This window comes from Xiphophorus couchianus, chromosome 24 (genome assembly GCF_001444195.1).
Source record: "Xiphophorus couchianus chromosome 24, X_couchianus-1.0, whole genome shotgun sequence".
NCBI classification, from domain to species: Eukaryota; Metazoa; Chordata; class Actinopteri; order Cyprinodontiformes; family Poeciliidae; genus Xiphophorus; species Xiphophorus couchianus.
The window spans coordinates 15,582,685-15,596,725 of record NC_040251.1 but is presented as its reverse complement, the minus strand read 5'-3'; the positions used below and the strand labels follow the sequence as shown (position 1 = coordinate 15,596,725).

General features: G+C 41.5%; 2 protein-coding genes across 2 annotated transcripts; both read left to right on the top strand.

Annotated features, from left to right (window-relative positions):
• The first annotated feature begins 606 nt into the window (after positions 1-606).
• On the top strand, positions 607-4,490 carry cpo (carboxypeptidase O). Its single transcript, XM_028010980.1, has 9 exons — positions 607-1,016; positions 1,179-1,224; positions 1,305-1,406; positions 1,495-1,599; positions 1,756-1,872; positions 2,146-2,236; positions 2,318-2,520; positions 3,895-3,979; positions 4,051-4,490. The coding sequence occupies exons 1-9, from the start codon at positions 949-951 to the stop codon at positions 4,302-4,304; spliced, it is 1,071 nt and encodes a 356-aa protein (XP_027866781.1). The 5' UTR covers positions 607-948; the 3' UTR covers positions 4,305-4,490.
• Positions 4,491-5,065: 575 nt separating this feature from the next.
• On the top strand, positions 5,066-13,716 carry trim25l (tripartite motif containing 25, like). Its single transcript, XM_028010299.1, has 15 exons — positions 5,066-7,893; positions 8,677-8,772; positions 8,990-9,223; positions 9,889-10,048; positions 10,402-10,434; positions 10,521-10,556; positions 10,638-10,730; positions 10,809-10,850; positions 10,930-10,980; positions 11,724-11,879; positions 11,977-12,081; positions 12,219-12,254; positions 12,333-12,401; positions 12,513-12,578; positions 13,003-13,716. Exons 1-15 carry the CDS (start codon positions 7,273-7,275, stop codon positions 13,575-13,577), a joined length of 2,373 nt encoding a protein of 790 aa, XP_027866100.1. The 5' UTR covers positions 5,066-7,272; the 3' UTR covers positions 13,578-13,716.
• The last annotated feature ends 325 nt before the right edge of the window (positions 13,717-14,041 follow it).

The window sequence follows — 14,041 nt, the reverse complement described above, 5'->3', positions numbered from 1 at the left end:
GACAAAATGTGAAAAACCTTTACTGGGGTGTGAATACTTTTGCGTGGCACAGGATAACCTTATATGGTGTGGACCTTTGCCCTCTTCCTTTAGTGAAGCAGTGATACTGTTTGTGTCAGATGACTGATAATCTAGAGACTCTTTACTTTTTTCTTTTTTTTTTGGTGTTTGTAACTCATCTAATCTGATCTAAAAATGAAAGAAAGCAATTCCTCTTGTGGAGATAAACTTTAGTAACACTTATTAAAATTAATCCCTTAGGCCTATTTTATCGTTCATTGCTGTGTTCCTCTTCCTGAATATTTATTTCCTTTACATTTTTTCTTACTGTTTTTACTTCCATTCAAATCTTGCTCAAATGGTCTTGCCATATAAATATATTAAATTGTATTTGTTTTTTGTTTATAGTAGAATTTTGTTCTTTGTGCATTTCAATAGTTTTAGCATTTCTTTTGTTTTGTACCGGCCCATTAAAAGCACTGCTTAACTGTATGAAATGTTGAAAAATAATTAGCTTGCATTGCTAACAGATGTTAGCCTGATTGCTAAGCACAACCATTAGCAATTCCAACCAGATTTTAGCTTGTAGCTAAAACATGACTGGTTTAGTTTGTTCCCAAAACAAAAACACACCAGTAGATGCTTTTGCATCTATTGAGTGATTACTAAATGTTTACAGTGCTTCACAAGTCATCTAACTATCTTGAAAACAAGTTTATCAAGACACGGTTGATGACTATCCAAAAAATACAGGTATTACTTTGCATAATAACAGGTGTGAACTAATGTTTGCTCATAAAAGATTAAATATTAACTGTGGTAATGCTGCTAGCGCTTTGCAGCAGAGGCAAAGGTGAACTTTTATCAGATAAACATGTATATTAAGGCTTTGTAAAGGGAAATTAGACTGACGGTAACAAATGAGCTGCTTCATTCGACTAAGTGAAGATGCTGAACGTGATGAGCCTGAGCTTTGTGCCATTGCTCTTAGCAGTGGGGGCATTGACGCTGGAGAGGTGGGTTTTTAATCAGCAAAATTCCTTCTGTTTATGTACTTCATACTGGTTTTTACCAACAAATTCTCAGTCAAAATACAGATCCAAGCTAAAAATCTGCTCTGATATTTAGTAAAATGTAGGAGTATATGTAGATTCTCATGTATTTTGTGCTTTGTTAAGCAACAAAGTGGAGTATGATTACTTCCAATACCATCCAATGGAGGAGGTGAGAGAACCCGATCGTTGTTTCACACATAATAAAACACATTTAGTGTGATTAAAGTCTATTGAAGTTCTGCCTTACAGATCAGCAGCTGGATGTCTCAGATGGCGAAGCAATACCCCGATGTTGTGGCCATAGTGGATTATGGGAAGAGCTATGAGAACAGGACAATTAGCTTGATGAGGGTGAACCAGATTCTGGTTTTAAAAAATTTATTTGGTAGAAAAGGCTGGGATCTGCTGATATTTAGAGGCATTTGAACTGGTTTTTCAGATCGGCCTGAAGTCTGACACCAAAAAGAAAGCCATCTGGATGGACTGTGGTATTCATGCCAGAGAATGGATCGCTCCGGCGTTTTGTCAGTACTTTGTCAGACAGGTAAGAGAACCTTCTGATGTACGGTTCTCCAGAGCTACTATGAACCCCTTTAATGCTGTTTGTTTAAATTTGTGAGTAAATATGTGAGTTATCGTCTGCCGTTTTATGCAGAATTAAACTCTTTCAATCTGTTTTCTTGTTTTTTTTTTAAATCAGATTCTCCAAACGTACAAAACAGACGCTAAAATGGAAGCCATGATGACAAACATGGACTTCTACATCACGCCGGTGCTCAACGTCGACGGCTACATGTTCTCCTGGAAGAACTCCTCAGTCAGTATCTTGATGGATATTCATCAAATTAAATCCGGTTGATCTGCTGCAAAGCTCTCAAGCTGGACATGAGCAGGATATGAGAGGATATGCTATTAGGAAAAGGGCACTCGAGTAAAAATGATTTGCGGTTTAATCATCGAAGAAGATGACTTCCGATGAGCCCAAAGTATAGGAGACGTCAGCGGTTTAATATTTAGAAAAATGTCAAGTGGTTAATTTCTTGCGCTGCTGGATTTAGACTCAAGTGACTGAACACTCTGATCCTCTCAGACCCGACTGTGGAGGAAGAACAGGTCACCGGGACCTTCGGGCGATTGCTACGGCACCGACCTCAACCGCAACTTTGATGCCAACTGGGGCAGTGAGTGTCTCATCACCGAGCTCCGCGTCGTGAAGCAGCTTGTTGGTTTGTGTCAGCGACTGATTCTGTTTTCGTTTGCAGCCATCGGAGTGTCTTCTGACTGCAACTCCGACATCTACCCTGGCAGAGGGCCCATCTCAGAACCCGAGGCCCAGGCCGTAACTTACTTTGTGGGAAGCAGAAAGGAAGACTTCCTGTGTTTCCTCACCATCCACTCCTACGGCCAGCTGCTCCTGATTCCCTACGGACACCCCGACTTCACCGCCTCCAATTACAATGAGCTGGTATTTACATCCATGCATGCTTTGCACATGCAATACTCTGTTGCTGCGCAGGACCATCTGCACTAGGAGCTTTTGTTGTTGTGCACATTTTGTTTGCTTTCTGTCAGGTTACATGAGATATTTAGGTCTGTGCTGATTGTGCATGAGGAAATATGTAATAAATTTGCTCTACATAAATAAACGACATGCATCGTAACCCTCATCTGCAAACAACAAAGCAGAACAAGCAGGAGGAAGCTGACAGTAAGTAGCAAATGAGAGCCTGACCAGGAACGATGCAGGTAACAAACTAAAAGAGACAAGAGTTACTGTTCGCAAAACAGGATTATGAAGCTCCATGTGTTGTTCCAGGCCTTCAGCAGAGAGAAGCGTTCAGGCAGTGCTGCTGTTTGTAAGGTTGGCTGAACTCAACAGAGGAGTTTCTAATGAATACTCAGTTCTCTGAATCACCATAGAAAAGTTAATTTATTCCAGTATTTGAATTCAAAATGTGAAACGTATCAAAGAATGATGTTTCAAATGTTTATTTTTGTTCGTTTTGATTACAGTTTTCTGATTTTGCACATTTCACAGGATGATTTTGGCCAAAGCCAAGCACTAACTAATTTTTACAGTCACTTCTATTCCTGCATATGGCATTATTAGGGTAATATTGATTTAAATTCAGTCTTGCTAAATGCAAAAGATGTCAGTGTATCACATATTTAGTGAAACATTATGGCGGCTATGAATAGATTCACTAATATTTCCTCAGTAAATAAAATTTGGAAAGCGAATCATAAACAATCCAATCTATTTTGCAGCGGTTCCTCCCTGGGCTTTTAAATGTACACTTTTCTTACTTCCTGTAACGACTAGCTGTGCTATAGCTTTCTCGCAGGTGGTTTGTGAATATTGATACAAGTATTTTATGCCCTACTATCACAAACATTCATTAACAACATTAGTTTCCTATTCTTTGCTCAGCTCTTTGCTCTAAAGATTGAAAGCTAAACCAGAAATATAAGCAAAAACTAGCAATTTTGGTGATCTAGTATGAATGCACACATGATCTCAAGATGAAAACAGATCCCATATAAACAGTTGGCATTTATCGAGGCCCACTGTGACTAAAACCGGGCCGCAGTGTTTCCTCCTTGTGTTCTCGCACTCCCCCGCCGAAGTGTTTGTGCATTGCCGGCGCTGCCGTTCTCTGGCGCCGAGCACAGCTGAGCCGAATCTCTGCTCATTTTGCCGTAATACATGTCAGTAACAGGATGGAGTCATGAATACAGATGAAGCTCCAGAGCGTTTCTTTGTTTGGTAAACAGCTTTCTTTATGTTTTGTCTAATAAATCAATGAGAAGAGTTGTCGGACTATTCCCGGTTCCTCAGATGAAGGTGGGAGAGGAAGCAGCTGAAGCCATTTTGAAAGTTCATGGGAAAAAGTACAGAGTCGGAACCTCTCCAGCTGTGTTATGTATGTATAGTTATTTCAGTACCTATAAATCACAGGTTTTAAGGATTTTACCAACATAATTCTCTCTTCAGACCCCAACTCTGGTTCATCCAGAGACTGGGCTCGAATGCAGGACATCCCCCTGACTTTCACCTTCGAGCTGAGAGATAACGGCACCTACGGCTTCGAGCTCCCCCAGGAGGAGATCCAGCCGACCTGCGAGGAGGCCTACAGCGGCGCTCTGCACATCATCACCTACGCCCACGACAAGACCTTTAACGGCGCCGCGGCCACCGCAGCAGCGCTCTGGACCACGCTGTTAGCGCTGGGGGTCCACCTGATGTGAGCGGAAAAGCTGACATCACACTGTAAAATGGCACGAGTTTTTATATGTAAGCAGAACCTCAAAAAGATGCTGGAAGCTTGAAGTTGTTAGGATAAAATATTGGCTCAGAAATTCATGATTAATTCAAAGTACTACAGCAAAACAAAATTTTTTACTAATAAAGATTTTACAGTGTTCCCTCTTTAACCTTTTTCTTGTGAATTTATTGCAAATTTCTCCCAAAAAACCTGCAGTATGTAACTTTTATTAAACAAAGGTTGGCTTTTTTACATATTTGTTAAAACAAAGGAGACAGATTATCTGTGGAAAGATCAATATTCTCCACTTCTTCTCTGAGCTACTATTACTGTCTGAAGAAATCCACCAAAAACAACCAATCAGAGCCAGGAGGCGGGGCTTAGTGCTGCCAATCAACCTCATGTACTCACTGTTAAATGTGCTAATGGAAAAGGAACAACTTGCCTTTACAAAAAACTGTTTACCGCTGTTATCGGTGGCCATGCTAACTAGCCTTAGCATAGCAGGGCATACATGGGCATGATTGACAACGCAAAGGCCCGCCTCCTGACTCTGATTGGTTGGTGGAAGCTCAGGTTTTTTTCCACAGATTATCTGTCTCATACTATACCGTCACGACATAGTGACAGCTTCAACAAATACGGCAAACAATTTTTTTATAATGAAAATTACTTACTGCAGGTTTAAGTGACTGCTAACTCGGACCTGCAGGTGGCAGTATTTCTTTCTTCTCCACTGCTGCCTCAGTCTTACTTGAATTTTCGTTATAGTCCTTGACAAAAATTCACATTTACCGTCACACATAAATCCAAATATTTCTAAACTGTTATTTTGACGGCAGAAATAACAGTTTTGAATGTGTGTTCAAAACTCCACACATTTCTTGTCCCTTGGGTTTTCTCCAGCTTCATGATTGTAATTTTGGTTGATGGAGTTTACCACTGAAGTGATGTTCGCCACTACTCTGTTAGCACATTTCTCCCAAGTTTTTTTGTCAGAGACATAAATCAGGGCCATATTTACCAGGAAACTACAAGTGTTTTCTTTCCTCAATTCTTAAGATAAAGTTCTCAAAATTAGGGTCATGGCATGAAAAAGAGAAAAGATAACGCTCTTCCAAGTGTAGATATTTCCACATCAGAGTGTTCTAAAAATGGTCTAACATTTTAACAGTCCATTCAACAGCAATAACTCTCAGTAGATGTTTACTATGTGATTTTATCAGCGTTAGAGCAATGCTTTACTTTCTTGAGGTTTTAAACTGCAAAGAATCCCATATCATCACACCTCCAGCACCATGCTTTGATTCTCAAGAGAATACACAAGAGAAATTGGCAGATGGCAAAAATTGGTTGATTTTCAGTTTGATCGACCTTTATTAGTGACTGGATGATTGCAGACTTGCTCTTTTTGAGATCCTGCCTGTTGGAAACGCTAATTCTAATTATGCTAGCTGTTAATATCATAAGTGAACAGTTTTGTCTTTGCTTCATAATATTGTTGCGTCTCTGTTTTACTGTGATCTTGTTGTCATGATCATGATGCCATCTCCTTCGTCTAGTTTCTTTTAGCTGCACTGAACAATTCAAACAACAAATCTCTATTGACAGCATTCATGATTTGGTAGTAGATAAATCCAAATTTACAACAACCGCAGGCCTTGAAACATTTTTTTCTGGTAATACAACATGGAAATGTAAACACTTCACCTACACTTCATTATATTTAAATGCAAAACCTGCTCTGACAAACATAACTGTGATTAAGCAAAAGAAAATGACCCAATTGTGGGATTTAGGATTTGATAAAGCCAAGTGTTGCGTCGCACAAACAGGTTGAGATTTCTCCCACAGGAACAGATCACTACATGGCACTTGTAGATTCTGTTTGTTCATTATGTTTTATACTAAAAATGTTTTTATGTGGAATAATAAAACAACACAGCACTCATTACTCAAAGGTTTATGATTCTAGTGTCAAAAATCCTTACAAATTGTGAGGAAACATTAAATTCTCTCTTATAATATTCACACATTACTTGAAAGAAAATGTAATTCTGAATCATTTTTGCATAAATTAGGTTAATGAGGCTGATTTGGTTTCCAGATTTAAATTGTACAAGTTTCGTAATATTTCCGAAAATAAAAAGAAATAAACCCTGGATTAGCTGGTAGCTAGTTTTCTGATAGCTTAGTAGTGCTTCTGCTTCAGAGTAATTTAAAATGTTTGTTAGCTGTGGCATGGTGATGAAAACACAAGGGCTAACTAGTGTTAGCCTAGCTTATGCTACCATTAGCTAGGCTAAGCTGACTGGTATTAGCCTAGCCACTGAGCCCAAATGTTAGCAGTACTAAATAAAAAAATGATTCTAACTAGTTACTCTACCCAACAACAACAAACTGCCGTTACCCATTTACATATAACCCTAGACTTTGACTAGGGTTAAAAAAATTAAAAATCTAAGTAAATTAAGGGAGTGAATACTTCTTCAGTAGCTACACAGCATGACTCTGAATCATTTTACCATTCTTTAGGATGTTGCTGTGATTTTCCTTAAAGTAACTGCTCTTTTAGTGATTCGCTGTTTGAAGATCCAAGACTTTTTCCTTCCAACTCTCCCTAAATATATCTCTACTATCTGAATCTTCACTCTTGTGACCAGGAAAGAAACCTAAACCTGAATGCTTCCTGTAGTCCTGCATCACATGAACAGGACAATGACCAGACACTCCGTTCATTCAGCAGTTTTCTGCCGACACCCGTTTCCCCAGCTAGACCTGCCTGATGAGTTTGGCCCCACCCATCTTTTCTTTTTGCTTTCTCTCACCTGAGACTCAACATTTTCCTCCTGAGAATCTGGATTGCGCACAACCTTCACTCATTTTTGTATTAATCTTGAGGACTCTCAGCTAAACATCTCTGGGCTTTCTTCATATTTGGCTAAATCACAATGAGTGGGAAGCTGTGGACGGAGGAGCAGTTCAACTGCCCCGTGTGTCTTGATCTCCCCAATGATCCGGTTACCATACCCTGCGGACACAGCTACTGCATGGCCTGCATCAAAGACTTCTGGAGCAAGGATGACCCCAAAGGGATTTACAGCTGCCCCCAGTGCCGCCAGACCTTCTGCCCCAAGCCGCCCTTGTCCAGAAACACCATGCTGGCCGAGGCTGTGGAGCAGCTCCGCAAAGGGGCCCTCCAATCAGAAGTTCGAGACTCCATCCGAAGCGCTCGCGGGTTGTCCTCTAGATCCAAGTCCAGGCTGTCCACCGGAGCCGTTCTGTGCGACATGTGCAAAGGGGAGCAGCGTGCCGCTGTGAAAAGCTGCCTGGCGTGTATGAGCTCCTTCTGCGAGACCCACCTGAAGCCTCACCAGACCAAGAAGTCTCTCAAGCAGCATGAGCTCATCCCGCCGACCAGCAATCTGGCAGAGAAGATCTGCACCCAGCACAAGTACCTGCAGGAGTTCTTCTGTCGTCAGTGCAAGATGTTTGTCTGCTGGCTGTGCACCAGCAATCTGCACAAAGACCACGAGTGTGTGTCCACCAAGGTTGAGCGACAGGAGAGAGAGGTGCGTAAAAACGATTCCCAAGGGCAACTATCCTCAAACTGTATTTTTCACATTTTGCCATGTTACAACTAAAGACTTAAGGGCATTTTGTTGGGATTTTGTGAGAGACCAACATAAAGTAGTGTCATGAGTCAGTACTGTCTTCAGCTTTCAATTTCCCTTGTGAAATGGCTCAAGCTTTGTGACATTGGATGAAGTCTTGCGATAGATTTTCTTTTAAATTTGGTCTAACTCATCAACATAGTCTGATGTGAACCTAGAGGTTTGGCTGTATTGGCTGTTTAGTTGAAGGTGAACCTAAGCCAAAAACTCAAGTCTTCAACATCCTCCAACAGATTCTCTTCCTTATTTAGCTTTATCAATCTTCGCATCAACTCATGATCTCATCTTGTAGTGAACTAAAACCTGGACTTTAACTGCTTTCATTGCCATCATGATCTCCCTTCTCTTCAACATTTTGTACAACTTTTTGTTGGTCTGTCTCAATAAACAGAACAACGGTCCCAATGTTAAAACTTCAAGCTATATTAATACTTTTACTAGTCATTGTGGGAGTAAAAATCCAGAATCCACCCTCCTGTGAGGCGCTTATTGTTATATCTAACGGCTTTCTGCCTGACGTGTCCTTCCTCTGCACCTTTTGTTGGGTAATGAGTCTAAAGCCAGGCTGAATGCATTCCTAACAGCATTCCTATCCCATTACACCGCTCCTCCTAGCCACTGCTGTACCCAGTTGCTTCCTTCAGCTCGTCCTGTTTTTCATGCCGTTTCATCCCTGTGCAGAAGCTGCTTTCAGACATCCAAGCAGACAACCAGCTGAAGCTGAAACACAGGGAGCAGGAGCTGAAGGATATGAAGAAGATGATGGAAGAAGTGAAGGTTGGTGGAACTGCAAGATAAATTTAGTATCCAGAATGAAAAAGTACCCAACGTTGAAATGTGGTTAGACAGAAATTGAATCTATTTAGTTAGCTGGATAAAATTGGGTGATTGTTTTGACCGTCAATTGACCATAATTTAACAATTAATTACCATGTTTTGCTGTCTGGATAAAACAAGAGCTAATTGGTGAGTGGGTCTCCAATCTTGGCAACAGCGTTCTGGGGACAAGGTGCACGATGAGACGGAGAACATTCTGGGCGAGATGCTGCGCTCCGTGGAGCGTCTGCAGGAGCTGCTGGAGGAAGTGCTGGACCAGGCCAGCCTGGAGAAGATGAACCAGGCCCAGGAGGTCGCCGACAACCTGGAGGCCGAGATCAGGGAACGGAGGAAGAGGGACACGGAAATGAAGGACCTGGCGGACTGTGGAGACAACATCTACTACCTCCAGGTACAGATCACTCCTGAAGAGTGATCTCTACCTTGTTTTTGTTTTATTTTTTCAGTCAGTTACAACTTAAAAAGCAGAAATATTCTCTGATCATTTGCTATAATTTTTTTCTTACTTATATGAACAATCCATCAACTTAGAATAGATTGGGAGAGGGAAAAAACAAATATATTTGAAAAATAAAACAGGACACACACACAAAAGAAAACCACAAATAGGGTGTTTAATACGACAAATTTAAGAGGTTTTTATAATAAATTGTTAACAGTAGGCCAGAGCTGACATGACATTCTAACAGTGTGATAACTTTATGTAAAAATCATATTTTTTCCCTAAGTTAATGCAAAAATTTCAACTCAATATGATCTAAGAACATGTGATGAAACATATTGATTATTATAATATAACTGACATGATGCAACTTGCTGTGTCTCCTTTGGTAAAAACTTTTTAAGCTAGTTTGATAATTAATTGAGCATATAGTACAGTTAGATAACTAGAATAATTTGGAATATATGTTTGATTACATTTAAATTGGTTTTCTTTGTACCTTAAGATGGCATTTATTGTAAATTTGCTCTTAAAGTTTCCTAACATGAAAGAAAACATTTCTATTAGTGTTGATTGTCGTCTGACTTCCTCTAAAGCCGTTTACTTATCCTCAGACGTGCGACACCATGAGCAGTCCCTTTGACTGCGGCGACCTGCCGGCCGTGCACGTCAATCACAATGCGACCTTTGAACCCGTTCTAGAAGTAGTGCTGGCCCTCAGGGACCGAGTGGAGGATCTGTGCAATCAGGAGCTGGGGAAGATCAACAAGCAAGGTCTGTCAGAAGAAACTCTCCACAAAAACTTACCAAATATTTTGTCCAGTTTCTACTGAAAATATCTTAGTAGAGTTGAAATAAGACAAAACTAACTTACAATTAACTTTTCAGCAAGATATACGAGCTTGTTTTAAGGAAAAAATCCCTTAACATTCCAGATTTTTTCACTTATAATGTGGAAAAACTGTTTAGTTGTAAAAGAAATAATCTGCCAGTGGAATAAGTTAGTTTTGTCTTACTTTAAGTGCGCTAGAAACTGGACCAAACATACTTGGTAAGATTTTGTGATTTTGCAGTGCAGGTTTGGACCTTTCTTTCAAGTCATAACCGTTTCGTCTGGTCTGTTTCAGTCAATGAAACCAAACTGTTCACTTTGGGAAACTGTAAGTACAGAGCACTGTCCTTTTTGCCATCACAGAACATTTTTAGCTTTTTTAACCCAACATTGACGGTTTCTGATCTTTTTCAGCCAGCCGGTTGGGAGGGAAAAAAGTATTTCGTGATTGTGAGTTTTCTTCTGAGCTCTAATGAACTCTTCAGAAAGTATTTTCATAAACCTGACAGGTGTTTTTTCTCCTCTTTCTAGTGTTTTCCGGTCTGAGTAAAAGCAACACCAACAACCGTACCCCGACTTCAAGCATTTCACTGGGTGTCCAAAGTGCCGACCGACAAGGAGTAGGTACGCCACGCTTTTAAGAACTTTAATTTGAAAGGATTTCAGTCAAACATGGTGGTGAGTGGTTTTTATGTCCAACAGCACTCAGAGGTCCCAACGTGAGGAGCAGGGACGCACCTCGAGGTGAAAGTTTTAAAAAGAATGCTTTTGAATTTCATGCAGTCAGCAGAAACACATCAGCATGTTTTCAAAATGGTTGCAGACAGAGGAAACACAAACTCACCCAGACGGAGACGAGAGGAGAGAGAGGCTGGTAAGCGGGCGCCGGTTGGGGTTTAAAAATCTCCTCACTTCCTGCTGGAGGTCATGACATGCTCAAATGGAACTGAAACCATTATTACATGCAAATAATGGCCTAGTCCAAACCTGTATCTAATTTATTATGTTAAATTGACTTCTTTTTTTGCTTTACATCGTGTTATAGTGTTATTCCCTCATCAAAAACATGCCTGGAGTGTTTTCATCCCTTCTCCTCTACTCCTCCATTCAGCTCCTTCAGACTAGCCAGCAGCAATTAGCAAACACCTGGTCCAACTGCGCATCTGCTGAGCTCATTATACAAACTACTTCTCAGTTCAACGCTGTTAAAAATGTTATTAAATGGTTAATAGAGGAGAAATGTTGTGATGACTTCCTGAAGGCAGAGTTCCAGAAAGAGTAGAAGCTTCTTAAAGACACAGAGGCCCAATTTCAAGGTCTTAAGCTACAAAGTCAAATTTCTTTTAAGTCATATTAGATGTATGTAAATATATAAAGCATTTTTATAGCAAATAAAGGTAACATACTAAGTTGATTTGCACTGTGTACATCCCCTTTAGAAATTATGTTCATGGAGATTCAGCTAGAAACATCTTTTCAGATTTTTATTGAAACATATATATTTTTTTTTTCTTCCCCTTCAAACTTCTTCACTACTTTCTGTCTTTCACATATAATCCTAACAGCAAAAACTAAAAGTTCAAAGCCATGGAAACATTCATATCTCCATCCCAACAGAGCGTGAGTCTAACCCCAGCCCCACCCCCAGCCGCAGAGGGGGGCCGTCTCTCTGGAGCAGGTCTAGTCAAAACCCGGTCGCCCCTCCTGCAGCTACAACTCCGACTCCAATCCCAGCCTTTCCTACTCCCACTCCAGCTCCAGCTTCATCCAGTGGTATAATCACATTGTTGCATTTTGTCGCCACCATGTGGCAGAATTTGAGCATTGCAGCATTTATAAAGAGTAAGTAAACATTCCTCTTTCTATGCAGCGTTCAGCAGGATGGCGTCGATCAGCAGCCTGTTTCGCTCACACCGACGAGGCGCCAACCAGGCCACCCCGGTTAATAACACCGCAGCTGCAGGAGGAAACCTGGGTAAGACCCGAACGCTTCTTCCATCAGTGTTTGATCAATCTGCTCATTTCAGGAAACAAAACCGTTAAAAGTTTAAAAGTTTGGTTAAAGCTGAGCACAAGGGAGAGGTTTTCATTTTTAATTCTTTGGTCCAACAGGCGGGATGGTGGATCTGTTAGAAACACCAACAGAGAGTAAGATGGCTGCACTCCTTCCTTGTAAACATCTCATAGTTTAGAGAAACGGTTTAATCGTGGTTTCTCATTGGACAGTTAACCCAGGTCTGTTCTTGGACACGCCTCTGCCGAACGCCATGACTCAAGCTCCAGCTTTTCCTGCATGTGAGCCAACACTGTCACCTCTTTATAACAAATATATCTGACATAATATGTTGCAACAATAACTAAACCGTAAGATCTGCTCATTCAATGACATACTGGCAATTTTTCCAGTGAGAGAAATCAACCTTGACAGCATCCAGGCACCAGAACCGAGATCCAGAGAGGAGTTTCTCCAGTGTGAGTGAAAGAAGTGAAACTACATTTTGTTTAAAGGGGCAGTATTATGTAAAATACTCTTATTTTACATCATCAAAATTATAGCTGGAGTTTTCCCTTGATTCTTTCATACATGTTTGATAAATCCATGGAATCTCCATGGAAACTATTCAGCTGTGCAAAATACCTGGTTGGATCTAGCCCCGCCTTTGAGACGCAGCAAATAGCAGACACTGGGAATGTAACATCTTCTCGGTGAAACACTGGTTAATAGAGGAGCCATGTTGTGACGACTTCCTGAAGGCGGAAAGAGCAGAAGTTGCTTAAAGAGACAGAAACCCAGTTTCATATTTGATATTTATAGCATTTTTATAATAACTGTTCTTGTGCTATAAAATGCAACCACATGCCTGTAAACACATTTACACAGTTAACTCTCTTCTAGATTCTGTGATCCTGACCCTTGACCCCAATACAGCTCACAAGCGCTTGGTACTCTCCGAAGGCAACACCAAGGCTACCCTGCAGGGTCCAACGCAGCCGTACGCCGACACACCCCAGCGCTTCGATGGCTGGACCCAGGTGATGTGCCAGAGCCCGCTGCAGGCCCAGCGCTCCTACTGGGAGGTGGAGTGGAGGGGGCGTGGGTCCTCAATGGGCGTGGCCTACGCCTCGCTGAGCAGGAAGGGCAACGACGCCCGGTCCGGCCTCGGCTACAATGCCCAGTCCTGGACGCTGGAGCTGTCCGACACCTGCTGCTCGGCGATGCACGCCAACGAGAAGAGGGACATCGCCGTCACCTACTCGCCCCGCCTGGGCGTCTACGCCGATCTATCGGCGGGGACGCTGGCGTTCTACAGCGTGGCGGACAACATGACGCACCTCCATAGCTTCAGGGCTAACTTCACCCAGCCTATTTATGCGACGTTCGGAGTGGGGAGCGGGGTCGGGGTGGGTCTGGACTTCGCCCTGGGTCAGTTCTCATCCAGCTGTGACAGCATTAAGATCTGTCCGCTGTGAAGCAGCGGGTCGGAGTGCTGAACGATTCAAATCCCCATCCCCTTCATCCTTTTTCTTTAAAATTTAATGTATGGATCAACACAAATTGGTGCAAAATTTAAAAGTAAGTCAAATTTTACGAATAAAAATCTAAAAAGAGTGGAATGCATTTGTATTCAGTCCCTTGGAGTCAGCTAAAATCATTTGGGGTGCGTCTCTACCAGCTTTGAACATCAACTCTGGATGGACAGGGTCTGTGAAGAAGCTCAGCCACAGATCCTCAACTGTACTTTGACTAGGCCATTATCCATGAAGCTTTCTTTTCAACTCCTCTGGGATTTGGGGTCATAGTTCAGGTATTTTTTGAGCTTTTGAGGTGCTAATCAGCTGCTATCAGTTGTAAAAACAAACAAAAAACACATTTAACACTTTCCTTTATCTTCATAAGTTCCTACACAACATCCCCAAACAAACCTCTCATAATA